This window comes from Carcharhinus amblyrhynchos, chromosome 6 (genome assembly GCF_965287045.1).
Source record: "Carcharhinus amblyrhynchos chromosome 6, sCarAmb.v2.hapA, whole genome shotgun sequence".
NCBI classification, from domain to species: domain Eukaryota; kingdom Metazoa; phylum Chordata; class Chondrichthyes; order Carcharhiniformes; family Carcharhinidae; genus Carcharhinus; species Carcharhinus amblyrhynchos.
In genome coordinates, this window is record NC_137329.1 from 119,706,829 (window position 1) to 119,734,634 (window position 27,806).

The window sequence follows — 27,806 nt, forward strand, 5'->3', positions numbered from 1 at the left end:
GTGCAGTTTTGGGCGCCGCACTTACGCAAGGATATTTTGGCCCTGGAGGGAGTGCAGAGGAGGTTTACTAGGCTGATACCGGAGTTGAGAGGGTTGAACTATGAGGAGAGGCTGAATAAACTAGGCTTGTACTCGTTAGAGTTTAGAAGAATGAGGGGAGATCTCATTGAGATGTATAAGATGATGAATGGGATGGATAGGATAGAGGTGGAGAGACTCTTCCTGCTCAGAAAGGACAGTAGGACTAGGGGGCACAGCCTCAAGATAAAGGGGGGGCGGTTTAGAACGGAGTTGAGGAGGAACTTCTTCACTCAAAGGGTGGTGAATCTCTGGAATTCTCTGCCCGTTGAAGTGGTGGAGGCTGCCTCGTTCAATATTTTTAAGATGCGGGTTGATAGATTTTTGATAGGCAAGGGGATTAAGGGTTATGGGGAGAGGGCGGGAATGTGGAACTGAGCCACAACAGATCAGCCATGATCTTATTGAATGGTGGGGCAGGCTCGAAGGGCCAGATGGCCTACTCCTGCTCCTATTTCTTATGTTCTTATGTTTTCGAGAATGATCCCAGGGATAAGAGACTTAAAGGTTAAAGTTATTTACTAGTGTCACAAGTAAGGCTTACATTAACAGTGCGATGAAGTTCCCCGAGTCGCCACACTCCAGTGCCTGTTTGGGTAAACGCATCCAAACCAGCACGCCTTTCAGACTGTGGGAGGAAACCCACGCAGACACGGGGAGAATGTGCAGACTCCACGCAGGCGGTGACCCAAGCCGGGAATCGAACCTGGGTCTCTGGCACCGTGAGGCAGCAGTGCTAACCGCTGTGCCACTGCAGTAGGGTCGAGAGCCAGAGGCGCCAATTTAAAGTGACAGACGTCAATGCTGACATGTGGAAATATATTTACACGCAGCAAGTGGCTAGGATCTGGCATAGTCCGTCACAGAGATTTATTAAGTTTATTCTCTCATGGGACGTGGCTGTCCATGGCAAGACCAACGGTTGTTGCCGATCCCTAATTGGGGTGGCACGGTGGCACAGTGGTTAGCGCAGCTGCCTCACAGCGGCAGGGACCCGGGTTCGATTCCAGCCGTGGGTCATTGTCTGTGTGGCGTCTGCACATTCTCCCCGTGTCTGCGTGGGTTTCCTCCGGGTGCTCCGGTTTCCTCCCACAGCGCAGGTTAAGCTGATTGGCCACAACAAATTGCCCCTTAGTGTCAGGGGGATTAGCGGGGTAAATCCGTGGGGTTACGGGGACAGGGGCTGGGTGGGGTTGTTGTCGGTGCAGACTCGATGGGCTGAATGGCCTCCTTCTGCACTGCAAGGATTCTATATTTTGTAACCCCGCTGTCTGCTGTTGCGAGATTCGAATCCAGGTCCCCTGAACATTAGCCGAGTTTCTGGATGAATAGTCCAGCAATAACAGCACTAAGCCATCGCCTCCCCAGTTATTGGCTAACTAAGTACAGGGGTACAATTTTTGTCCCTTCTCCCTCTCTCTAGGTTTCCTTCAGCCTCCCCAGGTCAATCCCAATCTGTAAGAAGCTATTCCTTGGAGCAGGTTAGATCCACATTAGCTCAGTCATAAAATCTGAGCCACCAAAAAGGTGAATTTTTACAGATATTTTTATCATAAGGGATTGCCTGGGAGTGTCTGGGAAATTAGGATAAGCTCCCAGGACACTGCAGGAAGGAGATTGCTTCCCCCAACTGAGAGAGTCTCAAAGGTGGGGATCACAGGCACAAACTGAAGACTTGGCCCAAAGGTTCCGAACATTTGAAATTCCGTGTCCCGGGGGGCCTCGGGCGTCAGTCAGTAGCCAAAACTTTCTGCCCTCGCTCGCGGCTGGGATTTTCCGGTGACACTTGAAGCGAATGGAGTTTTGGCTGGAAGACCAAATTTTCCATTCTCGCCGTGGACGAGGCTGGAAAATACGTTCAAGATGGATGCCGGTAGAGTTTTGGATACGGCGGGAATCAGAATAATAGAATCGCAGAATCCCTACAGTGCAGAAGGAGACCTTTTGGTCCATCGAGCTTGCACCGAAACAATCCCACCCAGGCCCTATTCCCATAACCCCACATATTTACCCTCTCAATCCCCCGACACTAGGGGACAATTTGCCATGGCCAATCAATGTAACCCGCACATCTTTGGACTGTGGGAGGAAACCGGAGCACCCGGAGGAAACGCACGCAGACACAGAGAGAACCCACATAGAACGTGACCCGAGTCTGGAATTAAACCCAGGTCCCTGGCACTATGAGGCAGCAGTGTTAACCACTGTGCCGCACCAAAGGGAAATGGATTTGAGGTAGAGGTTCAGCCTCCAGAGATCTCGGCCATAAAGCATGACTTTTTCTTTTTTTTTGTTTTTACTCCAGTTGAATCCAATCAAGCCCAATTCAGAGTCCCAACAAGTTGGGACATTCCCAATCCAAGCTGACAAGACAGGGCTCTCACCCCCTGTCTCGGGATTGATCTACATGATCCAAGCTGATTGGAGTAGGCGTAGCTCCTCTTCCAAGGCTTGATCTCATTTGCATCTTAGCCAAAAGGCCGAGATGCGATAAACATGACAAAGACGCGTCGAACAATCTCAGGTCCCTTTCACCCGATCCCAAACGTTACCTTGGTAATCCTGTATGTTTTGTCATCACATCGATGTGGAAGGATGGGCAGGATGGACGGAGGAATGAGAACACCTTTCAAAGGATAGATTCTTCCATTCTTGCCAGTGATGTCGGTGTCATCCACAGCGACATTCTGGTCCCCCAGTAAAATCTGTCCCTGCGCAAGAGATTGAAAAGACTCCAGGACTTGTTATTTACGTAGCGCCTTTCTCTCGCATTGGGCCCCGCAGAGACTTTTACAGCCAGTGACGTACGGCCGTTCCCGCTGGCGGGGTTTTCCAGTCCCGCTGATGGTGAGCTCCCGTCCCCGTCACAGGTTCCCCAGCGATGGAGGGAAAAACACATTGATAGCGGCAGGACTGGAAGATCTCACCAATGGCATGCCACCACCACCTTATCATAGAAACCCTACAGTGCAGAAAGAGGCCATTTGGCCCATCAAGTCTGCACCAAACACAACCCCACCCAGGCCCTACCCCCCTATCCCTACGTATTTACCCACTAATCCCTCTAACCTCCGTATCTCAGGACACTAACGGCAACTTCTGGCATGGCCAATCAATCTAACTCGCACATCTTTGGACTGTGGGAGGAAACCGGAGCACCCAGAAGAAACCCATGCAGACACGGGGAGAATGTGCAAACTCCACACAGACAGTGACCCGAGCCGGGAATTGAACCCAGGACCCTGGAGCTGTGAAGAAGCAGTACTAACCACTGTGCCACCGTGCCGCCCTCATGTCATACTATCCTGTGTACACCCAGCAGTGAGACAAACAACACCCCTTCCCAAAACTATAGACCCTTCCGAATCTGAACAGGATAAAGCAGAGGGCAAGAAACGTGACCACAGATAGGATTGAGATTCCTGGGGTTTTGATGGCCAGGTTTGCTTAGGATCTCAGAACACAGGAGCTGGGATTTTCTAGCCTCACTTGTCTCGGAACTGGAAAACCCCACTCGAGGTCAATAGACCTTCCCGTTGTTTGCCTCTTGCCTGCTCCAATTCCTGTGGCAGGTGGGACAGTAAAATTCCAGTGAGAATGTCTTTCATCAACCATGGCTGGTACAGAACCAACTGGGAACAGCAGACTCGATACACTAAATCATTGGAACAAAATCCTCACGTTTGTTAACCGCACTGTCAGAACTCCTTCAGCGCTTAAACTACCTTTTTTATTCACCCGTGGGATGTGAGCATCGCTGGGTAGGCCAGTATTTATTGCCCAGCCCTAATTGCCCTTGAGAAGGTGGTGGCACCTTGAACTGCTGTAGTCCCTGTGATGTAGGTACAACCAGAGTGCTGTTAGGGAGAAAGTTCTGGGAGTTTAACTCAGTGACGGTGAAGAAACAGTGATATATTTCCAGGGTGCTGAGTGACTTGGAGGGGAGATCGCTGGTGCTGGTGTTCCCGTTCATCTTCCACTCTTGTCATAGAATAGATTAGAATCAGCGAGCCCCTACAGTGCAGAAGGAGGCAATTCGGTCCATTGAGTCTGCACCGGCCACTATCCCAACTGGGCCCTATCCCCATAACCCCATGCATTTTACCCTAGCTAACTCCCCCTGACACTAAGGGTCGATTTAGCATGGCTAATCAGCCTAACTCGCACATCTTTGGACTGTGGGAGGAAACCGGAGCACCCGGAGGAAACCCACGCAGACACGGGGAGAATGTGCAAACTCCACCCAGACAGTGACCCAAGCCAGGAATCGAACCAGGTTCCCCGGCGCTGTGAGGCAGCAGTGCTAATCCACTGTGCCACCCTGTGTCCTTCTAGGGGGGGGTAAAGGTCACAGGTTTGCAAGGTGCTGTGGACGAATTTGCTGCAGTGCATCTTGTAGATGGTACTCAGGGTTACCACCGTACGCCAGTGGTGGAGGGATTGAAATAACAAAGGTCCAAGGAGAGGGGTCACATCCACCTCTCGGGGGCAACTAGGGACGGGCAATAAATAACAGCTGTGCCTGTATTCCATATCTTTCCCAGTTCCTGTTGAAATATCAATGGGAATAAACCAGGATGCACACTCACTGTAATGCTATATCACACTAACTAAATGTGGGAATTTTATCCAAACAAATTTCCCGTGTTTTTCTTCATCACTGTCTCTGGCGAAATATAGTAAATCAGGCTTTTTTAATACAGGTGAATTCAGGCTTTATGATTGAGTAAAAAATTAACTTACGTTGTAGGTCACATTCACCATCACAAGTTGATTGGCTAAGCTCAGGATGTTGGATGAAGAGAGAAGACTCGAAACTTCCAGCTGGGAAACACACAATAAAGGCAACGTGAGGAGTCATCCGCTTATATCTCCTCTAATCTAATGTACTGAGTTCTTTGCCCCAGGACAGGGGTTAAACTCTGCGCTCTTGGGGTCAATCTGATCAGCGTCTGCGTGGGCTTCCTCCCACACTCTGAAGATGTGTGGGTTAGGTGGATCGGCCTTGCTGAATTGCCCCTTAGTATTCCAAGATGTGAAGGCCAGGGGGATTAGCGGGGCAAATACATGGGGATAGGAGCTGGGTGGGATTATTGTCAGTGCAGGCTCGATGGGCCAAATGGCCTCCTCCGACACTGTAGGGATTCGATGATTCTATTGTCAGTTAATGTTTGTGGAATAGCACCTCACTTATAAAATCAGAGAATGGAGCCGCACAGAGGAGGCCTTTTGGCCCGTCATGTCTGTGATAGGATCGGTCCCCCCTGCCCTGCTCTTTCCTCTGCAAGTCCTTTACGACTCAAGTTTATTTCTCCAATTCTTTTTTTTTTGAACGTAATCTGCTTCCTTCCAAGCCTAGCACTCCAAACCACAAGAACCCTCTGCATGAAAACATCAGCTCCTGCTGCCTCAAGATTCTGCGGTCAGTAATTTTATTCATTTACAGTTCCTCCAGACTAATCTCTTGTTCCACCTTGGCCCATTTCCTTCACACCGCCTTCCACGCTGTCAGTTCACCAATCCTGCCTTCCATCCTATCCCAGACCTTCCTTATTGTCTCTCCTTCCACAGTGCCCACCATCCCTCCTCCGGCCTATTTACCCAGGCTGTGTACTCGCTCCACGTTTTAATTTGTTCGTGTGACGGGCCCAGAATTTATTGCCCGTCCCTGAGGGCAGTTAAGAGTCAACCACATCGCATGTAGGCCAGACCAGGTAAGGACGGCAGATTTCCTTCCCTAAAGGACGTTAGTGAACCACTTGGGTTTTTCCGACAATGGTTTCGTGATCATCGTTAGACTTTTAATTCCAGATTTTAATTGAATTCAGATGCCACCATCTGCCATGGTGGGATTCGAACCCAGGTCTCCAGAACATTACCCTGGATCACTGGCCCAGAGACAATACGCCACTGCCTCCCCACACATCAGTAACCTCTTCCAGTTCTGGTGAAACGTTGGCCTGGTCTGTTAACTCAGTTTCTCCCTCTCTCTCTCTCCACAGACCTGCCCCGCCTTTCCATTCTTTAAGTCTTTATTTATCAGCGTCATAAGCAGGCTTACATTAACACTGCAATGAAGTCACTGTGAAAATCCCCCACACCTGTTTGGGTACACCGAGGGAGAATTTAGCACGGCCAATGCACCTAACCAGCACGTCTTTCGGATGGTGGGAGGAAACCGGAGCACCCGGAGGAAACCCACGCAGACACGGGGAGAATGTGCAAACTCCACACTGACAGTGACCCGAGCCGGGAATCGAACCCAAGTCCCCCGCGCTGTGAGGCAGCAGTGCTAACCACCGTGCCATCGTGCTGTTCTGATTTCACTACTCCAACATCCGCAGCATTTTTGCTTTTTGCCTTGTGGCTTCACGGTTGTTTTCTACTTTGGCGACGAACTAACCTCAGGTCCAGGAACGATGTGATGCCTCACCAATTCCTTCAGCTTCCGTTTACCCTGGAGAAGAGTGGGACAGTGCGTTACCGACACCACAAACCTATCATAGTCACCCTGCCAGCAGAAAGACTCACAGAGCGTACAATAACTGCTGTTATACGCTCTGTCTGAGGCCTGAACTCTCCATTCACCTGACGAAGAGGGGAAACTCTCGAAAGCTTGTGCGTTTACTATCAAATAAATCGGTTGGACTTAAACCTGGTGTTGTCAGACTTCTTGCTGTGTCGGGGTGGGGGGGATTAACAGGGCAAATGTGTGGGATTGCGGGAATAGGGCCTGAGTGGGATTGTGGTCAGTACAAATTCGATGGGTCGAATGGCCTCCTTCCATACTGTAGGGATTTTATGAACTGTCTCACTTTAAACATGATATTAAACAACCCCACGGGATGAGCAAATTCATGGTGGTTTGTGTGATTCCTAGACATAAGGTAAAAGGGGGAAGAGTTGAATGGAGATATGAGAGACAGAGGGTGGTAAGTGCCTGGAAGGTGTTGCCAGAGGAGGTGGTAGAAGCAGATACCATAGCAACCTTGAAAAGGCACCTTGACAGATGCATGAATAGGCTGGGAATAGAGGGATACGGACTGCGTAGAGGCAACAGGTCTTTAGCTTAAAAAGGTGTCATGTGTCAGCACAGGTTTGGTGGGCCGAAGGGCCTGTCCTTGTGCTGTTCTGTCCTTTGTTCTAAACCAGCAATTTGCTGGCCCTGTAATCACCGCGCTCCCACCAAAAGGGCCAGACCCAATCCCAGTCTGCAGAGTTAGGCATTGCAGTAACATTTCTACAGCAGAGGACGGATACTTGTGTTACCTCGGTTGAAGAGAAGTAATCCTGCGTTTCAGCTTCTAAGTCCAGCAAAGCATCGTTGCTGGGGACGAAAACCGTAAATGGTCCCGAGGTTTCAAGCAGCTGGGCCAGGTCACACCTCTGGTTGTTGAAAGGAGAAGGTTAATGAAACAAGAAGGAAAATCTCCACAAAGCCACCTCAGGTCATTGGTTCCCGAGCATGAGTATCATTTATCTTACTTCTCCATAAGCCTGGCAGAAGGGCCACAGGGTGGCACAGTGGTTAGCACTGCTGCCCCACAGCACCAGGGACCCGGGTTCGATTCCCAGCTTGGGTCACTGTCTGAGTGGAGTCTGCACATTCTCCCCATGTCTGCGTGGGTTTCCTTCAGGTGCTCCGGTTTCAACCCACACTCCAAAAGGTATGCAGGCTTAGGTGGATTGGCCGTGCTAAATGGCCCCTTAGTGTCTCAAGATGTGTTGGTTAGGCACATTAGCAGGATAAATACATGGGAATTATGAGAATAGGGCCTGGGTGGGATAGGTACCAGTGCCAGCTTGTTGGGCCAAATGGCCTCTTTCTGCACTGCAGGGATTCTCTGACCTTTTAAAATTCATTCATGGGACATGGGGGCATAGCTGAGTGGTCAGCATTTATTGTCCATCCCTAGTTGCCCTTGGAGGGCAGTGGAGAGTCAACAGCATTGCTGTGCGTCTGGAGTCACATGTAGGCCAGACCAGGTAAGGATGGCAGATTTCCTCCCCTAAAGGGGCATTAATGAATCAGATGGGTTTTTCCGACAATCGACAACGGTTTCATGGTCATTCTAAATTTGGGATTTTTTGTATTAAATTCAAATTCCACCATCTGCTGTGGTGGGATTCGAACCCGGGTCCCCCAGAACATTAGCTGAGTTTCTGGATTAATAGCCTAGCGATAATACCATTAGGCCATTGATTGTATGATTCAATCATTCTATTCAACGATAACCAATTAAAGTTCCTCTTGAGGAAACCAAAAGGAATCCATTTTGTGAAAAAGTCATTGAAGCATCGTTATCCATTCCACCCCCACCAAAGTTCTTGAATTTTGTGATATAACGTTTCACTGATCTTACCTCCAGAGATTCCATGTACCTCAAGAACTTTTTATTTTCTGAAATGATCGTGGTCAGGGTTTTCTGAGGGAGTGAAGGAAAGAAAACCTTATTAATGGACTCAAAAAATAGACCCAACACGGGGTGCCGAGTTCCTGAGCTGAATGATCAGATTTGAAGCTCTAAGAAAATGTAAATACTCTAGGATAATGTAGTTTCTAGGTGTCCAGATCACCAACAACTTGTCCTGGTCCCTCCGCACCGACACTATAGTTAAGAAAGCCCCACCAATGCCTCTACTTTCTCAGGAGGCCTGAGGATATTTGGCAAGTCCACTGCCACTTTTACCAATTTTTACAGATGCATCATAGAAAACATCTTTTCCAGATGCACCACAGCTTGGTATGGCTACTGGTCTGACCAAGGCTGTAAGAAACCACAAAGGGTTGTGAATGAAGCCCAGACCGTCACGCAAACCAGCCTCCCATCCATTGACTCTGTCTACACTTCCCGCTGCCTCGGCAAAGCAGCCAGCATAATTAAGGACCCCACCCACCCCGGACATTCTCTCTCCCACCTTCTACCTTTGGAAAAAGTTACAAAAGTCTTGAAGTCACGTACCCACTGACTCAAGAACAGCTTCTTCCCTGCTGTTCTGTCTGCAGCACAGTGGCACAGTGGTTAGCACTGCTGCTTCATAGTGCCAGGGACCCGGGTTCGATTCCCAGCTTGGGTCACTGACTGTGCGGAGTCTGCATGTTCCCCCCATGTCTGCATGGGTTTCCTCCGGGTGCACCGGTTTCCTCCCACAGTCCAAAGATGTGTGGGTTAGGAGGATTGGCCATGCTAAGTTGCCCCTGAGTATCAAGGGGATCAGCAGTATAAATACATGGAGCTATGGGGATGGGGCCTGGCTGGGATTGTGGTCAGTGCAGACTCGATGGGCCGAATGGCCTCTTTCTGCACTGTATGGATTTTATGGTTCTAATTGAAACCAACCAGGTGAGATTTCTCTAGTGGCGTTGCAATTCTCCCTATCTGATTTGGATTCGTGAATCACATCAGGTGACTTTGTTTGTAAATTTTGATATGGGGGTCATATTTACGAACTGGTATTTCTTATCTATCCTGAGTCACATAGAGAACAGACTAGATGGGATGACAGATTCCCACTCTGAAAGGACGTGAGTTAACCAGTCAGGTTTTCACCATTGTGCAGCAACTTTCTTCATTGTTTCCTGCTGCGTCTCACACACGATCAGGTTCAGTATGTCATGGTGGGCTTCCAAACCCATAACCTTCTTGTCAACCAATAATCAACAATAATCTCTCCCTCGATGTCAACAAAACGAAGGAGACTGTCATCGACTTCAGGATGTGTAAAGGAGAACATGCTCCTGTCTACATCAACAGAGATGATGCAGAAAGGTTTGCGAGCTTCAAGTTTTTAGGTGTCCAGATCATCAACAATCTGCCCTGGTCCCCACCATGCCGACACTATAGTTAAGAAAGCCCACCAACCCCTCCACTTTCTCAGAAGACTAAGGAAATTTGACCTGTCAACCACGACTCTCACCAACTTTTATAGATGCACCATAGAAAGCATTCTTTCTGGTTGTATCACTGCTTGGCATGGACTCCTGCTCTGCCCAAGACCGCAAGGAACTACAAAAGGTCGTCAATGTAACCCAATCCATCAGTCAAACCAACCTCCCATCCATTGACTCTGTCTATATTTCCCGCTGCCTCGTCAAAGCAGCCAGCTTCATTAAGGACCCCACACACCCCGGACATTCTCTCTTCCATGTTCTCCCATTGGGAAAAAGATACAAAAGTCTGAGGTCATCTACCAACTGACTCAAGAACAGCTTCTTCCCTGCTGCTGTCAGACTTTTGAATGGATTTACCTTGCATTAAGCTGATCTTTCTCTACACCCTAGCTATGACTGTAACACTACATTCTGCACTCTCTCATTTCCTTCTCTATGAACGGTATGCTTTGTCTGTATGGCGTGCAATATTTTTCACTGTACGTTGATACATGTGACAATAATAAATCAAATCAAGTCAAATCAAAATCAGTCATCCTATCCCATACTCACAGAACTGCCATCTCCATACATTTCCCATTTGCAAAAATGGAACGTCAAAATGCAATGTTCTGTTAGACTGTTTCATTAGTAAAACATTCAAACGGGGTGATTTGATTTGGTTTATTATTGTCACATGTATTTGTATACAGCGAAAAGTATTGTGTCTTGCGCACTACACAGACAAAGCATAGAGAAAGAAAGGAGATGGTGCAGAATGTAGTGTTACAACCATAGCAAGGGTGTAGACAAAGATCAACTTAACGTTCAAAAGCCTGATAGCAGCAGGGAAGAGCATTATTAGAGAGTTTATAAGAATTAGAGTGGGGATTTAAAAGCATGGAACGAGAGTAACAGATAGAATTAGAGGGTGTGCCGGGGACTGTTCGCAAGATGTCACCTCGCGCTGGCGCCATTTTGATATGTTTTGTGACACATTACACGAAGCATAAATGTGACTTTACCTCCTTACTGCTTTTCACTGTGGGTTCACTGCCATCCATGACTTTATCAATAATGTGTAGCAGGCCATTGAAGGCAATGATGTTCCCAGTTAGGATCCGTGCTTTCTTGCTTTTTCCAAAAACACGCAGCTTGAGCTGGTTATTCTAATGAAGAGAAAGATGAAAAAAAAAGAGAGAACAACAGTGCGTGAGGATCTGTCTAAAACTCTTGGTAGACTGTCATTTCTACAGGTGTCTTATTGTTGCACTTTATGGGATTTTATGGCCTCATTCGGTCAAGATCTTAAAATCCCGCCTGAGTCCAACTGAGGTTTTTGTTCTGGGAACCTCGCCGGCCCTGATTCTGGGGTGGTGGAGTTTTGGCATGAAGGTTACACTCGCACTGTAAATAATGAAGGCTAGGGCCCAGGCAGATATAGTGAGGGGATGGGGGGAGGGGGGAGAGGGGGCGGAGGGGGGATAGTGAGACAACCCCTGCTCACACCAACCCCCACCCGCCCCCCCATGTCCATGGGACCTTTCTCTACTTTACGTCAGAGCACAGTAGCAGGCACAGAATTTAGATGTAAGCTCAGAATCCAGGTGTAACCTTCTTAACTTTGGCGTGAATCCAACTGCTTACACTCTTACAGTTGTAGTCACTGTGGCACAGTGGTTAATACTGCTACCTCACAGCGCCAGGGACCCGGGTTCGATTCCCGTCTTGGGTCATTGTCTGTATGGAGTTTGCACATTCTCCCCGTGTCTGTGTGGGTTTCCTCCCACAGTCCAAAAGACATGCTGGGTAGGTGCATTGGCCATGATAAATTCTCCCTCAGTGTACCCGAACAGGCGCCGGAGTGTGGCGACTAGAGGATTTTCACAGTTCTTCACTGCAGTGTTAATGTAAGCCTACTTGTGACAAATAAATAAACTCATGTGAATGTAGCCCAGTTTAATGTACTTTCCTGCACATTCTCAACCAATCAGGCATGCTGCATCATTTGTCCCCATCCTGAATCTTTAAGGATGAGACAAGTGATTAAGATAACATCCCAATGTTGGCCCTCGGTTGTTTCTCTCTGAGTAAGTGGACCATCTATCGCACGCTAACTTTAACAACACAAATAGGAAGTTTCTAAGCTGCTTATTGTCCCCCCTGTCTACCCAGTGCAGTGCCGATCGTTCATTGTCCATAGGAAGGATACAGGGCAAAGAAAATCACTTCCTGCTTTTGAGCAGTACCAGGGAAAAGAAAATTACAAAGGAATGTTGTGAGGAGGGGGGGCTGGTGGTTGTCCTCATGTCTCAAGACATGCAGTGACAATGGAACAAACACATGAAGCTGTATTTATTTCTCTCCCATGAGCTGATAATGTTTATTTGGGAATTGTTACAGGATAAGAACAGAAGTTTTCCACCTGTCTGATATATCAATATACAAATAACAAAGAAAATTACAGCACTGCCTTCAGCCCTCCAAGCCTGCACCAACCATGCTGCCCAATTGAATTAAAACCCCCTACCCTTCGGGGACCATATCCCTCCATTCCCATCCCATTCATGTACTTGTCAAGACGCCTCTTAAAAGTCACTATCGTATCTGCTTCCACTACCTCCCCTGGCAGTGAGTTCCAGACACCCACTACCCTCTGTGTAAAGAACTTGCCTTGTACATCTCCTTTAAAACTTGCCCCTCGCACCTTAAACCTGTGCCCCCTAGTAATTGACTCTTCCACCCTGGGAGAAAGCTTCTGACTATCCACTCTGTCCATGCCTCTCATAATCTTGTAGACTTCTATCAGGTCTCCCCTCAACCTCCGTCGTTCCAATGAGAACAAAGTCTCTCCAACCTTTCCTCATAGCTAATGCCCTCCATACCAGGCAACATCCTGGTAAATCTTTTCTGTACCTTCTCCAAACCCTCTGCATCCTTCTGGAATTGTGGAGACCAGAATTGAACACTATATTCCAAGTGTGGCCTAAGGTTCTATAAAGCTGCAACATGACTTGCCAATTTTTAAACTCAGTGCCCCGGCCAATGAAGGCAAGCATGCTGTATGCCTTCTTGACTACCTTCTCCACCTGTATTGCCACTTTCAATGATCTGTGTACCTGTACACCCAGATCCCTCTGCCTATCGATACTCTTAAAGTTTCTGCCATTTACTTTCCTATCTGTATTAGACCTTCCAAAATGCACATTTGTCTGGATTAAACTCCGTCTGCCATCTCTCCACCTAAGTCTCCAACTGATCTATATCCTGCTGTATCCTCTGATGGTCCTCATCGCTAACTGCAAATCCACCAACTCTTGTGTCATCCACAAATTTACTAATCAAACCAGTAACATTTTCACAGAAGGAGAGTCAGGCAAAGACTGGCCTGTTTATCAAACCTGCCCCCGACACCATTGAGAGAGGTGGATACTCAGCGAGACCTTGGCGTCCTCATGCATCAGTCACTGAAAGTAAGCACTCAGGTGCAGTAAAGAAGGCAAATGGTATGTTGGCCTTCGTAGCGAAGGGATTTGAGTACAGGGATAGGAATGTTTTGCTGCAATTGTATAGGGCACTGGTGAGGCCACACCTGGAGTATTGTGTGCAATTTTGGTGTGCTTGTCTTAGGAAAGATGTCCTTGCTATAGAGGGAGCGCAGTGAAGGTTTACCAGGCTGATTCCTGAGATGCCATATGTCATATGAGGAGAGATTAAGTCGGTTAGGATTATATTCGCCAGAGTTTAGAAGAATGAGAGGGGATCTCATAGAAATTTATAAAATTCTAATGGGGTTAGACAGGGTACATTCAGAAAGAATGTTCCGGATGGTGGGGGGAGTCCAGAACAACGAGCCACAGTTTGAGGATAAGGGGTAAACCTTTTAGAATGGAGATGGGGAGAAATTGTACGAACTGTAGGGATTCTATTCTATTCTATTCTAAATTTCTTCACCCAGAGGGAGGTGAATGTGTGGAATTCACCACCACAGAAAGCAGTTGAGGCCAAAACATTGTGATTTCAAGAAGGAATTAGATGCAGCTCTTGGGGCTAAAGGGATTGAGGGATATGGGGGGAGGAAGGGGAGATCAGGATATTGAATTCGATGATCAGCCATGATCAAAATGAATGGCGGAGCAGGATCGACGGGCCGAATGGCCTGCTACTGCTTCTAGTTTCTATGTTTCTATGATGCCTGGACACCCGCGATTGAATATTCTTACAAACTCCATCCCAAACATACGCCACAACCTCCACAATAATGGAATCTCGTGGCGGGGGCCAAAAGAATAACGGAGGAATTTCCCAGTGCCTCTTTCGGGTGATCACGGTGTTCCGAGGAGACCACAAATTGACCATTCAGCTGTTGAACCACTGCCTTTCTATATCTTTGATGTCTATCCCTGAATCTATTAGTACCTATGTATTTTGTTGTTAAGTATTGAGCTTGTCTTTGTTAAGGTGCTTGTGAAGTTACCTCCTTCCAGCAAAATCAGTTCACATCCCTCTGAAGATAAGCCAAACCCTGAGGATGGAATTTCTGCTCCCAATTAAACCTCCCCACACAGCACGAGTTCTTTGGTACGAATGCCAAAATAAAAGTTATTCCCTTGAATATAGAAGATTGAGTTAAGATCTAGTTAAGAACAGATAAAGGCCGTGTTGGTCAGACAAACCTGCTCCTTTCCATTCAGTCAACTGGGAAGGGTTGAAAGATTAGAAGTTTATAGAATCACAGAATCCCTACAACGCAGGAGGAGGCCATTCTGCCCATCGGGCCTGCACCAAGTACAATCCCGCCCAAGTCCTATCTCCATGTTTTAACTCTGCTAATCACCCTGACATGATGTGGAGATGCTGGAGTTGGACTGGGGTAAACACAGTAAGAAGTCTGACAACACCAGGTTTAAGTCCAACCGATATATTTAATAGTAAACTCACAAGCTTTCGGGGTTTGTCCCTTCATCAGGTGAATGGAGAGTTCTGGCCTCAGACAGAGCATATAAAGCACAGACAGTTTAGAGATTACTCAGTTTACTAATTAATCAGTAATCTGTAAACTGTCTGTGCTGTTATACGCTCTGTCTGAGGCCAGAACTCTCCATTCACCTGACGAAGAGGGGAACCTCGAAAGCTTGTGAGTTTACTATCAAATAAATCGGTTGGACGTAAACCTGGTGTTGTCAGACTTCTTACTGTGATCACCCTGACACTCAGGGGCAATTTTTTAAAAATTAATTTGTGGGGCATGGGCGTCGTTGGCTCGCCAGCATTTATTGCCCATCTCTAGTTGCCCTTGAGAAGGTGGGGGTGAGCTGCCATCTTGAATCGCTGCAGTCCATGTTCTATGAGTTGACCCACAATGGCGTTAGGGAGGGAATTCCAGGATTTTGACCCAGTGACTGTGAAGGAACGGCCGATATATTTCCATATATTTTGAGAGGAACTTGCAGGTGGTGGTATTCTCCATGTATCTTAGCATGGCCAATCCACCTAAACTGTACATCTTTCGAACCATATTTGAGGAGGGATACGGTGGCTTTGGAAGCTGTTCAGAGGAGGTTCACCAGATTGATTCTAGGGATGAAAGGGTTGCTAGCTCCCCTGACATTCTGGGACAATTTAGCATGGCCAATCCACCTGACCTGCACATTGCTGGACTGTAGGAGGAAATCGGAGCACCCCGAGGAAACCCACGCACACACGGGGAGAACGTGCCAAGTCACACAGTCATCCGAGGGCGGAATTGAACCCAGGTCTCTGGCGGTGTGAGGCAGTAGTGCTATCCACTGTGCCACCCGTCTATCTTGTCCTCGTACATTATTAAACCATGTGTTTCCTTTACACCACAAACTCACCTTCTGCCTAAGAATGGTCAGCCTTGACCTCCCAGTCAAGGTATAAAATGTGTTGGTGGTGTTCAAATCTGCGACACTCAGCTGGCCTGCAATGATGTGCAGTTTTGCGAGATACTGCGCTCTCTCCTTGTCCACCAGAAGCTTCGTTAGCTGGGTTAAAATGTGAGATATTTGCCATGAGAAAAGTCGATATATTTTCATGAGATATCTCACCCACCTCAGTACAGCAGCCTCAGGTAGTGTGATCAAACTCTATTTATTACAAGATTAAAAAGGCAAAGAAACCGCATTCATATAACACCTTTCATAACATCTGGACATCCCAAAGCATTTGACAGCTGATAAAGCACCTTTGGTACAATGCTAAAAACAGCCCTGTTTCTAGCATTTGTGCGCATTGAGATTCCACAAAGAGCAAACTGATAATGACCAGATACTTTCTTTGATAGTTCTATTGATATATCTTTTCGTTCATTCATGGGACATGGGCATCACTGGCTGGCCAGCATTTATTGCCCATCCCTACTTACCCTTGTTCAGAGGGCAATTAAGAGTCAACCACATTGCTGTGGCTCTGGAGGTAAAGACAGCAGATTTCCTTCCCTAAAGGACATCAGTGAACCAGATGGGTTTTTCCGACAATGGTTTCATGGTCATCAGTAGGATCTTAATTCCGTATATTTTTTATTGAATTTAAATTTCACCATCTATCACGGCAGGATTCGAACCCAGGTCCCCAGAACATCAGCTAAGTTTCTGGGTTAACAGTCTAGCGATAATACCACTAGGGCATTGCCTCCCCCAGTCTTGAGAGGGGCTGTCAAAGGAGTTTAGCTCAGTTGGCTGGAGGGCTGCTTAGTAATGCAGCGTGACGCCAACAACGAGGGCACAATTCCTGTGCCAGCTGAAGTTATTCATGAAGGTCCTGCCTTCTCAAACTTGCCCCTTGCCTGAGGTGTGGTGAGCCTCAGGTTAAATCACCATCTGGGACTATGGGGACTTTATTTTCACAAACATGTACCAGCAGAGGGAGTCTAATGAAATTAAAAGGCAGCCCTGCTCAAATTGCACATGCATTTCTGCTTCTGACTGAATATATTGCTGTTTCTCCCCAAGAATCTCACACCAAATGTCTTTTGCGATGATAAAATGTCGCCAGGTGTGGATATGGAAACCTCAGTGGCTAGGTAATAACACTTATCCTCACACACCAAAGGAAAGGCTAGCAGTAACTCTCTCATCTTGCTTTGCACAAACCACTCCCCTCTCCAGCCCGGAAAAGCCATAAAGAAGATTGTTTACCAGCTGGCCAACCACTGGGAACTTACATTAACTTCTCTAAAAGCCTTATCGGTGGGTACAAATACTGTAAAAGGACCCAAATTGGTCAGTGGCTTGGAGTAACTGGTACCTGGGAGAAAAGAAAGAGGTGTACAATTAAAGATATATATAGTCATGTGGAAATTCCTATCTACTGCACTGAAAAATGTACTTAAACATATAAGAACTGGAACCATTTAAATTATCCGACTGATTTCCCCAATCAGGGAGAGTAGGAACTGCTAAATGGGGAAAGATGGATAGTCGGAGGCCGGAATTTTACCAACCCGCCTGCCACAGGAATCGGAGCGGGCGAGGGGCGGACAATGGGGAGGTCCCTTGACCTCGGGGGGATTTTGTGGTTTCGGGATGAGCGAAATCATAAAATCCTGACTGGAATCTTTTTTCTAGGATAGAAATGTCAATTACTCGGGGACATAAGTTTAAGAGAAAAGGTGGGGGGGGGAGTTTAAAGGAGGTGTGAGAGGCAGGTTTTTTACACAGAGGGAGGTACGTGCCCGGAATGCGCTGCCAGAGGAGGTGGTAGAAGCAGAATAGGCCGGGAATAGGGGGATACGGACCATGTAGGGGCAACAGGCCTCCAGTTTAGAAAGGCATCAGGCTGGCCGGGTCGAAGGGCCTGTTCCTGCGCTTTGATCTTTGTTTGTACTACTTGATTTACCCTCTGCTACCTCCCATGATCCAGCAATAGAGGAGTTGTTGACTAATCCTGGTGACCAATCTCTATTAATGAATCTACAACAGATATCAAGGTATCAAGAAAGGAAAATGTCCCACATCACTATGGCTGGTGGAGGGTTTTGGGGGCCGCAGTTCTAAGCCGACTTTGTCTTCTACGTTCACACGTGTTTCGATCAACTTATCTTTTGTCTCTACGCAATCCGTATCCCTCTATTCACCGCATCTGTCAAGGTGCATCTTAAACGTTGCTATTGTATCTGTTTTCCTGAGTTCAATTCCTGGCTCGGGTCACTGTCTGTGTGGAGTTTGCACATTCTCCTCGTGTCTGCGTGGGTTTCCTCCGGGTGCTCCGGTTTCCCCCCCACAGTCCAAAGATGTGCGGGTTAGGTTGATTGGCCGTGCTAAGAAATTGCCCCTTAGTGTCCAGGGATGCGTAGGTTAGAGGGATTAGTGGGTATAGTATGTAGGGATATTGGGGTAGAGCCTGGGTGGGATTGTGTTCGGTGCAGACTCGATGGGCCAAATGGCCTCTTTCCGCACTGTAGGCTTCTATGATGATCTTATAGCTCCCTGATTTTCCACTGTGTAAATTACTGCAGGAATGCTCCCCCTGGAAGCCGTCCTTCATCATGCTTGAGCTTTGAGGAACGCCCATTTTCACTAATCGCCATCAAGCGTTGAGGGAGCTCATTGGCAAAACCAAACATCCATCCTAAAGCTGTGAGAGTCCCCCAGGGGTTTGCCGGTTCCATCTAAATGCAGATCACTGGCAGCGCGGTGGCACTGTGGTTAGCACTGCTGCCTCACAGCGCCAGGGACCCGGGTTCGATTCCCGGCTCGGGTCACTGTCTGTGTGGAATCTGCATGGTTAGGGTGCATTGGACATGCTAAATTCTCCCTCAGTGTACCCGAATAGGCACCAGAGTGTGGCGACTAGGGGATTTTCACAGTAACTTCATTGCAGTGTTAATGTAAGCCTACTTGTGACCAATAAATAAACTTTACTTTAACTGAGGCCATATGAGAGAACAGGACGGAGGCCTCATTCTCACCACTCTCAGACCAGACAACAAGCAGTCCAGCTCCCACATATGTCATCATAAGCACTGGCGATCACAATGTAATTTTATAAATCAGGATTTATGCTCCTCGGTTAGAGAGCTGAAGGATTTTGATTGGCTGCCTGGGTCCTAACTCCCAGGGAAGACCTGGAGCTGGCCACTTAGGTGCCTGACGGGCACTCAGGTCAGTTGGGCCTCCCTCACCGAAGTGACACGGGTCTCCCGCTGGTCCTCCAACCGGTGGGCAAGATTAGAGTCAAGAAAATTAAATCCAGCCCAAAACCCCCCACCCCGCCATCCTTTCCCAATCAGGAGGCAGCCTCTGAGGCCATCAATCCATCCGATTCCTACTGGAGACTTTGACTGGAATTTTACTGGCACACCCACCCCAATTCTGGGGACGGACGAGGCTCAGAGAACGGCAATCTGCATTGGCCTTGGGCAGGATTGTATGAACCTTGGGTGGATGTGCCAGTAAAATTCTGCCCTTTGTCTCTTCACCAGCCCCGGGTGTATAATTGACCTCATTCCCCAACCGCGCAGAACCCAGCCATAGTTAAAATCGGGACCCTCTGGGTTAGCATCAAATCAGTTATTAGATGTTACTGAAAAATGAGACATGTTGAAGTTTTCCATCTTGTACTCATCAGGGCACTTCGCTTGCCAACCGATCAGCATTCTCTTCTCATACAGTATTAACTCTTGTTTTCTCTGTGTACTGGTATTCTCGCAAAGTGTCCTGGTGAGTGCAAGATGAAAAACTTCGACATGCCTCTTTTTTTCAGCAAAACTCAAGTTCTGCCTTACTAAACAATTATTAGATAGTTTGGGTGGAGTTGGAAAGCTTTTTAAAAGCAGCTAGCACAGACAGATATGATGGGCCACATGGCCTCCCTCTGTGTCCTAAGGTTCCACTGTCTACTCAGGATCTCGGAAAGCTACAGTCTCTCTGGAAACTGAGGGAAAAGAAAGTTACCGAAAAACAACATGGCGGATGTCAACCGTCCCTGCCATTGGCCTCCGGACTGAGTGTTCAGGTCCTTGATTCTCTCCAAGATACTTCCATAGCAGATGGAACCATCGCCTGCGTATCCTTCATTGCAGGTGCATCTAGTTCAGGTATTAAAAATATGGTATTAAATTCCTTGTTTGGCATTTCATAGAACCATAGAATCCCTGTAGTATAGAAGGAGGCCATTTGGGCCATTGAGTCTGTACTGACCACACATCTCACCCAGGCTCTCTTCCTGTAGTCCCACACACTTACCCTGCTAATCCCCCTGACTCCGGGGCAATTTAGCATGGCCAATCAACCTAACCTGCACATCTTTGGCGTGTGGGAGAAAACCGGAGCACTCAGAAGAAACCCACGCAGACACGGGGAGAATGTGCAAACTCTGCACAGGCAGTGACCCGAGGCTGGATTCGAACCCAGGTCCCTGGCGCTGTGAGGCAGCAGTGCTAACCACTGTGCCACCATGCCACCCATGTAAAATAGATTTATTTACGTGTATTAAAACCAATTGCCTTTCGTTGTGACAGTTTGGGCATTTGTTAAAAGATCTGAATCATACTGGTCCTAAATTTCCTCAGGGACAGGAGGTACCATTAGGCTCCCAGCACACTGAAAAGGAGCAGGACACAAGAATATAAGAAATAGGATCAGCAGTAGACCCAGAGAGCATATCAAGCCAGCTCCACTAATCAATATGATCGTGAATAATATGTGGCTTCAACTCTACCTTCCCATATTCCTTCGTTCCCTGAGAGACCTGACTGACGCTGGTGTAGCTGTGATTTTACTGGGTTACTAATCTAGAGGCCCAGGCTCTGGGGACATGGGTTTAAATCCCACCTCAGCAGTTAGTGCAAGTCAGTAAAATCTGGAATATAAAGCTAGCCTTAGTAATGGTCACCATGATTGTTGTAAAAACCCATCTGGTTCACTAATGTCCTTGAGGGAAGGAAATCTGCCATCCTTACCTGGTCTGGCCTACATGTGACTCCATAAGATATAGGAGCAGAATTAGGCCATTCAGCCCATTGAGTCTGCTCTGCCATTCAATCATGGCTGATGTGATTTTCATTCCCATTCTCCCCGTAACCCTTGATCCCCTTATTGATCGAGAAGATGAGGGGGGAAAGTTCAAAGGAGGTGTGAGGAGAAAGTTTTTTTACACAAAGAGTGGTAAGTGTCTGGAACATGCTGCTGTCTGGGGTGGTGGTGCAGGCAGATACGATAGGGGTATTAAAGGGGCTTTTAGATAATCACAGGAATATGCAAGGAATAGAGGGATATGAGCCAAGGGCAGGCGGAAGATTAGTTTAAATTGGTCTGGCACGACCTCGTGGGCCTCAGGGCCTGTTCCTGTGCTGTACTGTTCTGTGATCTATGCCACAGTGGATCAAGAGGGAATTGGATGCATAGTTAAAAACGCAGAGCTGTAGGAGAAAGAGCAGGGTGGCTGGGACAAATTGAATAGCTCTTTCAGAGAGCTATCTCAGGTACAATGGGCAGAGCGGCCTCCTATGGCGCTGTACGATTCAATGAAAACTAATGCCACCCTCTCTCTGGCTGGGATTCCTCATGACAAGGGTTCCTGTTGCCCTGGATGGAACCTATTGGAGGACTGGATGTCAGGGAGAAGATGACATTCCAGCTTTTAGGTGGTTGCAAATGGGCACCAATGGGGATGTGGAACAACAGGAGAGGTCCATACCTTTAGAACAAAGAACAAAGAAAATTACAGCACAGGAACAGGCCCTTCTGCCCTCCAAGCTTGCACCGACCATGCTATCTTACTGAACTAAAACCCCCTACCCTTCGGGGACCATAACCCTCTATTCACATCCTATTCCTGTACTTGTCAAAACGCCCCTTAAAAGTCACTACCGTATCCGCTTCCACTACCTCCCCCGGCAACGAGTTCCAGGCACCCACCACCCTCTTCATAAAAAATCTGCCTCGTACATCTCCTTTAAACCTCGCCCCTCGCACCTTAAACCTGTACCCCCTAGTAATTGACTCTTCTACCCTGAGAAGAAGCTTCTGACTATCCACTCTGTCCCATGCCTCTCATAATCGTGTAGACTTCTATCAGGTTGCTTTGAGAACAAAGCAAGTTTCTCCAACCTCTCTTCATACTTAATGCCCTCCATACCAGGCAACATCCTGGTAAATATTTTCTGTACCCGCACCAAAGCCTCCACATCCTTCTGGAAGTGTGGCGACCAGAATTGAACACTATATTCCAAATGTGGCCTAGCTAAGGTGCTATAAAGCTGCAACATAACTTGCCAATTTTTAAACTCAATGCCCTGGCCGATGAAGGCAAGGGTGCCATATGCCTTCTTGACTACCTTCTCCATCTGCATTGCCACTTTCAGTGACCCGTGTACCTGTACACTCAGATCCCTTTGCCTATCAGTACTCCTAAGGGTTCTGCCTTTTACTGTATATTTCCTATTTGTATTAGACCTTCCAAAATGCATTATCTCACATTTGTCCGGATTAAACTCCATCTGCCATCTCTCCACCCAAGTCTCCATCTGATCTATATCCTGCTGTATCCTCTGATGGTCCTCATCATTATCCGCAAATCCACCAACCTTTGTGTCGTCCACAAACTCATTAATCAAACCAGTTACATTTTCCTCCAAATCATTTCTATATATTACAAACAGCAAAGGTCCCAGCATTGATCCCTGAGGAACACCACTTGTCACAGCCTCAATTCAGAAAGAACACCCTTCCTTTAGGGCATTAGGGCATTCCTTTTAAACCTGGATTGGCATCCCTTATACAGAGGTCCAAAGAGGAGATGGCTGACAGATTGGGGACACGGGGGTGAAGGAGGAGTGGTATCCATCCAATAGTGGGCAGGCAGAGGGATTTTTGAGTCACGTAAGAACAATAAATTGTAGGGTCAAAATCGGCCTTATTGATCTTGTTCTGCCACTCAATGTGATTATATCTGATCTCATACCTCAACTCCACTTTTATACCACCTGGGTAACAGAAAGTACCAGGGATGTACCCACAACACCATGGGTAGTCACCAGCCCTGGGCAATTGAGGTGGCATCCCACTGGCTCTACAAACGTCCTCTGATGCAGTGGCCAAAACATTTGGATGATGGAGGTCACGATCCCAGTATAACTTCCAGAACCGTGGAGAACTGCACCATCAGACCTTCCAGATGGGACTGATAAAAGGTGCCTCAGATTTAAAAGATGCTTCAGACATCAATGCTAAGCTGTTAAAAAACACCCTCTGATTATCCATTACCCTCCCCCAGTCAATGACAGACATCACTAGCACCCAAACAGCCATTACGTAAACTTCTTACTCAATCTGTCCAGGGGCCACTGTGACACAATTGGCATTTTTATCACAGGTGTTGCTTGTCTTGCAGACATTGGTTAGCTCACACCCTACTCCCGCCGACAGATTCTCATAGCCTTCCTGACACAGACAGTGAGACTGGAAGGGAGAAGAAAAGGAGGATTATTGATACAATCTTATCCACCATGTCTCACATTGCAATGTCCAAATCTTTCCTTAACACAAAAATGGTGTTTTAATTAGGATAAAATATCCTTTATGTCTTATATACTGCTATCTTTGATGTAAAGTCGATCTTTTAATGTCACAAATAGGTCCACATTAACTCTGCATTAAAGTTACTGTGAAAATCCACTAGTCACCACACTCCGGTGCCTGTTCAGGTACACTGAGGGAAAATTTAGCACGGCCAATGCATCTAATCAGCATGTCTTTCACACTGTGGGAGGAAACTGGAGCGCCCAGAGGAAACCCACGCAGACACGGGGAGAATGTGCAAACTCCACACAGACAGTGACCCAAGTCAGGAATGGAACCTGGGTTCCTTGCACTGTGAGGCAGCAGTGCTAACCATTGTGCCACTGTGCCACCCCAATGCCTTACATTAACTTACACATTAGGGGAGATGGTGGTGTAGTGATAATGTCACTGGACTAGTAATCCAGAGACCCAGACTGATGCTCTGGGAAAATGTGTTCAAATTTAAATTAAGATCTAAATGTCTCGCGTGATTACCGGAGCGAGGCAACGTCTTGCGAGCTGTCCCCAACATACCCTCTAATCCTATCTTTTACTCTCGTTTATTGCTTTTAAAACTCTACTCTAACTCTTTTAAGCTCTCTAATAATGTTCATATTTAATCTGTTATACTAAACTGATTTTTCTCTACACCCTAGCTGTGACTGCAACATTACATTCTGCACCCTCTCCTTGCCTTCTCCTCTATGTACTCTATGAACGGTATGCTTTGTCTGTATAGCACACGAGAAACAATACTTTTCATTGTATCCCGATATGTGTGACAAGAATAAATCAAATCAAATCAAAATCCCACCACAGAACATCAAGCAGGATTAGTTCAATTAATAAATCTAGAATTGAAATGTAGACTTGGTAATGGTGACCATTGATGCTGTTAAGATCCATCTGGTTCACTTATTCCCTCTGGGGATATAAATCTTTGCCCAGTCTGTCGTATACGTGACTCCAAACCCACTGCAATGTCTTAATTTCCCACTGAAATGGCTGAGAAAGTTCAAGGGCAGTCAGGGGCAGGAAACAATCCTGGCTTTGCAGTGATGTCAACATCCTGCGAAAGAATTAGTCATAGAGTCATGGAATCTGTGGCACAGAACAGGCCCTTCGGCCCAAACTAGTACATGCTGACCAAATGCCCATCTAACCTAACCCCATTTGCCTGTATTTGGCCCATATCGCTCTAAACCTTTCCTCTCCATGTATCTGTCCAAATACCTTTTAAATGTTGTCAATGTCTCTGCCTCAACCATTTTCTCCGGCAGCTCATTCCACTTACATATCACCCCCTCTGTGTAACGTTGCTCTTCAGGTTCCCATTAATTCTTTCCCCTCTTCACTTAAACCTGTGCCCTCTAGTCCTCGGTTCCCCAACCCTGGGAAAAAGACTGAGCGCATTCATCCTCACCTTCTCTCTCATGATCTCCTCTATAAGACCACCCTCAGTTGCCTATGCACCAAAGGGAAAGGTCCTAGCTTGTCCAATCTCTCCCTATAACTCAGTTCCTTGAGTCCTGGCAACATCTCTCTGACAGTCACTGTTAAGACTCCCATTTGAAGGAACAGTGATTCAGCTGATTGAGATACTGGGGCTAACCAACATGGTATCTTTCTCAACTTAAGAGGGAAGAAGGAGACAGGCGGAATAGGAGAGGCAAAAATGCAAGATCCTACAACAATGTAGGGCACCTTCTAATTGCAAATTAACAGATGAACAACAGCCTCTGTTAACTTCAGTCTTGACTATCCTAATGTTCTCTTGCCCAACCTACCATCTCCATAACATTGACCTCCTCCAATTCTGCTGCCCATGTCCCTCGTCCCATTCACCCATCGCCCTTGTGTGTGCCAATTTACATTGCCTGAGCAATGCCTCAGTTTTCAAAGTCACTTCGCTCTTTCCAAACCTGTCCACAGCCTTACCCTTTCCAATTACTAACCTCCTCCAGCCCCAAATATCTCCCGGTTGGCAGCCATCTCTAACAACCGCTGAGCTCCAGGTTCCCTCTTGTGATGCCTTCTCCTCTCTGCCCCGACCTTCTCATTTAAAACAGGCCCCAAAAACCTTCATCCGAGGCCAAGCTTCCGAATATCATCCTACCAGGGTCAAAATTTGTTGGAGACTGCTCCTGGGAAAGCCTTGGAAAGTTTAATTACTTTAAAGTTGCTGTATAATCCCAGGTTTTCGCTGTTGTATAACAGCTGCCAGTAAGACGCGGGTTGATGGGTTTTTGATAAGAGAGGGGATTAAGGGTTATGGGGAGAGGGCGGGAAGGTGGAACTGAGCCACAACAGATCAGCCATGATCTTATTGAATGGCGGGGCAGGCTCAAAGGGCTAGATGGCCTACTCCTGCTCCTATTTCTTATAAACAGCTGTTCGCACCACAAGGAACACCGGCAATAATACATCGGGGATCCAATGCCTTTTTGAGAAGGTGTCATTGACTGAAAATCTCATGCCCGTAAACCGCTATTCTGAGCGTACAGGCGGAGGGTGAGGGTACCTGCCACTGGCGCCCACTGGTAAGCTTTCCCTTTGAGCTTGGACAGGACATCGAGCAAATACCAAAGTGGATTAAGGAGCTCGCAGTAACCGGATACGCACTAACCTTTCCGGGCCCATCGTACAAGCAAACCGTCGAGTTAGTGGGGCAGTTCCCAAAATTGTTCTGGCAGGGATCGATGGCGAGGCAGACCTGGCCGTCACCGTGGTAACCCTCTTGGCAATTACAGGTGAAACTGGTGGGTGAGAAGTAGGTGCACACTGCGTTGGGGCCACAGGCATTGTGAAGGCAAGGATTAATCGCTGGAAGGAGAACAATACATTGTGCTTATGTTATACTGAACACATGTATGCTGTACGCAATCGCCAAAAATCTCACTGCTGTTCGCACCGGCGGGATCTCACGGTTCACTCCCTGGGTGAGTGCAACTTGTTGACAGCAGCACGACCATAAGGTTCCACCGATAGCCACTGGACCGTGGTCTCCCATCACCACGAAACACATCAGGGAGAAGGGGACAAATCTCACCCAATGAGTTAAGTATAGCCACTTGGCTTACAGAATAGAAGGAAAGGCTGGCATTTATTAGTGCACCAATGCAAAATACTTTACAGACGATGGATTTCTTTTGAAGCACTCATTGCTGCAACAGAGGAAATGCGGCAGCCAACTTGCGCACAGCAAGCTCCCACAAACAGCAAGTGATAATGACCAGATAACCTGTTTCTGAATTGAGAGGTGTACATTGAGCAGGATTCCAGGGGAAAAAGGTCTTTGAAATAGGGGTCTCTTACATCCACCTGCAAGGTGAGATAGGTCCTCGATTTAACCACCACAGGAATCGGAGCAGGCGAGGGGCGGATAACAGAAATGTCCAGTGATCTCGGGCAGGATTTTCTGGCTCGAGCGAGGTCGGAAGGTCCTGCCCAGCATCTCTGACAGTGCAGCACTCTCATTGCACTGGAGTGTCAGATTTGATTTTTGCACTTAACCCCGGGGGTGGAATTTTCTCTTCTTGTCCGGGAATCGCAGTGGGTGGGACACGCACCGTGCAAAGGTCCATTGGCCTCGGGTGAAATTTTCCAGCCTTGGGGTGAGAGTGGCCAGAAAATCCCATCCCATCCCATTTATAACTCAGAGGGGAACATGTTACCAACTGTGCCATGGGTTGGAGATAGCTGGAGAACAAGCTAGTACCTACCCATGACAATCATAGAATCATAAAATCCCTACAGTGCAGGAGGAAGCCATTCAGCCCATCAAGCCTGCACAGAGAACAATCCCACCCAGACCCTATTCCCATAACCCCACTTATTTACCCTATTAATTCCCCTGACATTAAGGATCAATTTAGCAAGGCCAATCAACCTAACCTGCGCATCTTTCCAAGGAGTGTGGGAGGAAACTGGAGCACCTGGAGGAAACCCACGCAGACACGGGGAGGATGTGCAAACTCCGTGCAGACAGTGACCCGAGGCTGGAATTGAACCTAATGAGTTTCATTCAATACTTCATATTCTGATACAATTACAAATAAATAAATCCAATGACAATTAATGTTTCTTGTTAACATTCCCATGTGTAGTCAGATTAATCACTCACGTTCACACTTGGCGCTCCCATTGTTATGGTAACCGGGTAAACATTTACACACCAGCTTTCCCGTCTCTGCTTCTTCGGAACACCTCGTATTTTCAGGGCATTGCAGTGCCCGGCAAGCGGGAATGGCTTGGGAGATCAAGAAAGAGACTTGAAAAACTCCATAAATACAACAGGAATACTGCGGAGATTTATCTGGTCTCCTGTACCT

At 47.3% G+C, this 27,806-nt stretch overlaps 1 protein-coding gene across 1 annotated transcript in view; it reads right to left on the reverse strand.

Moving 5' to 3' along the window:
• The window catches only part of stab2 (stabilin 2), a 154,382-nt gene that overhangs the window by 103,085 nt on the left and 23,491 nt on the right, over positions 1-27,806 (reverse strand). The window contains exons 7-18 of the mRNA XM_080191506.1: positions 27,599-27,724; positions 26,102-26,298; positions 23,240-23,373; positions 19,867-20,000; positions 17,136-17,218; positions 15,808-15,957; positions 10,975-11,118; positions 8,442-8,504; positions 7,348-7,464; positions 6,482-6,535; positions 4,822-4,902; positions 2,631-2,789 (exon numbers count right to left, since the gene is read on the reverse strand). Coding sequence (XP_080047632.1) covers positions 2,631-2,789; positions 4,822-4,902; positions 6,482-6,535; positions 7,348-7,464; positions 8,442-8,504; positions 10,975-11,118; positions 15,808-15,957; positions 17,136-17,218; positions 19,867-20,000; positions 23,240-23,373; positions 26,102-26,298; positions 27,599-27,724 — 1,442 coding nt within the window. The remainder of the gene's footprint in view (positions 1-2,630; positions 2,790-4,821; positions 4,903-6,481; positions 6,536-7,347; positions 7,465-8,441; positions 8,505-10,974; positions 11,119-15,807; positions 15,958-17,135; positions 17,219-19,866; positions 20,001-23,239; positions 23,374-26,101; positions 26,299-27,598; positions 27,725-27,806) is intronic.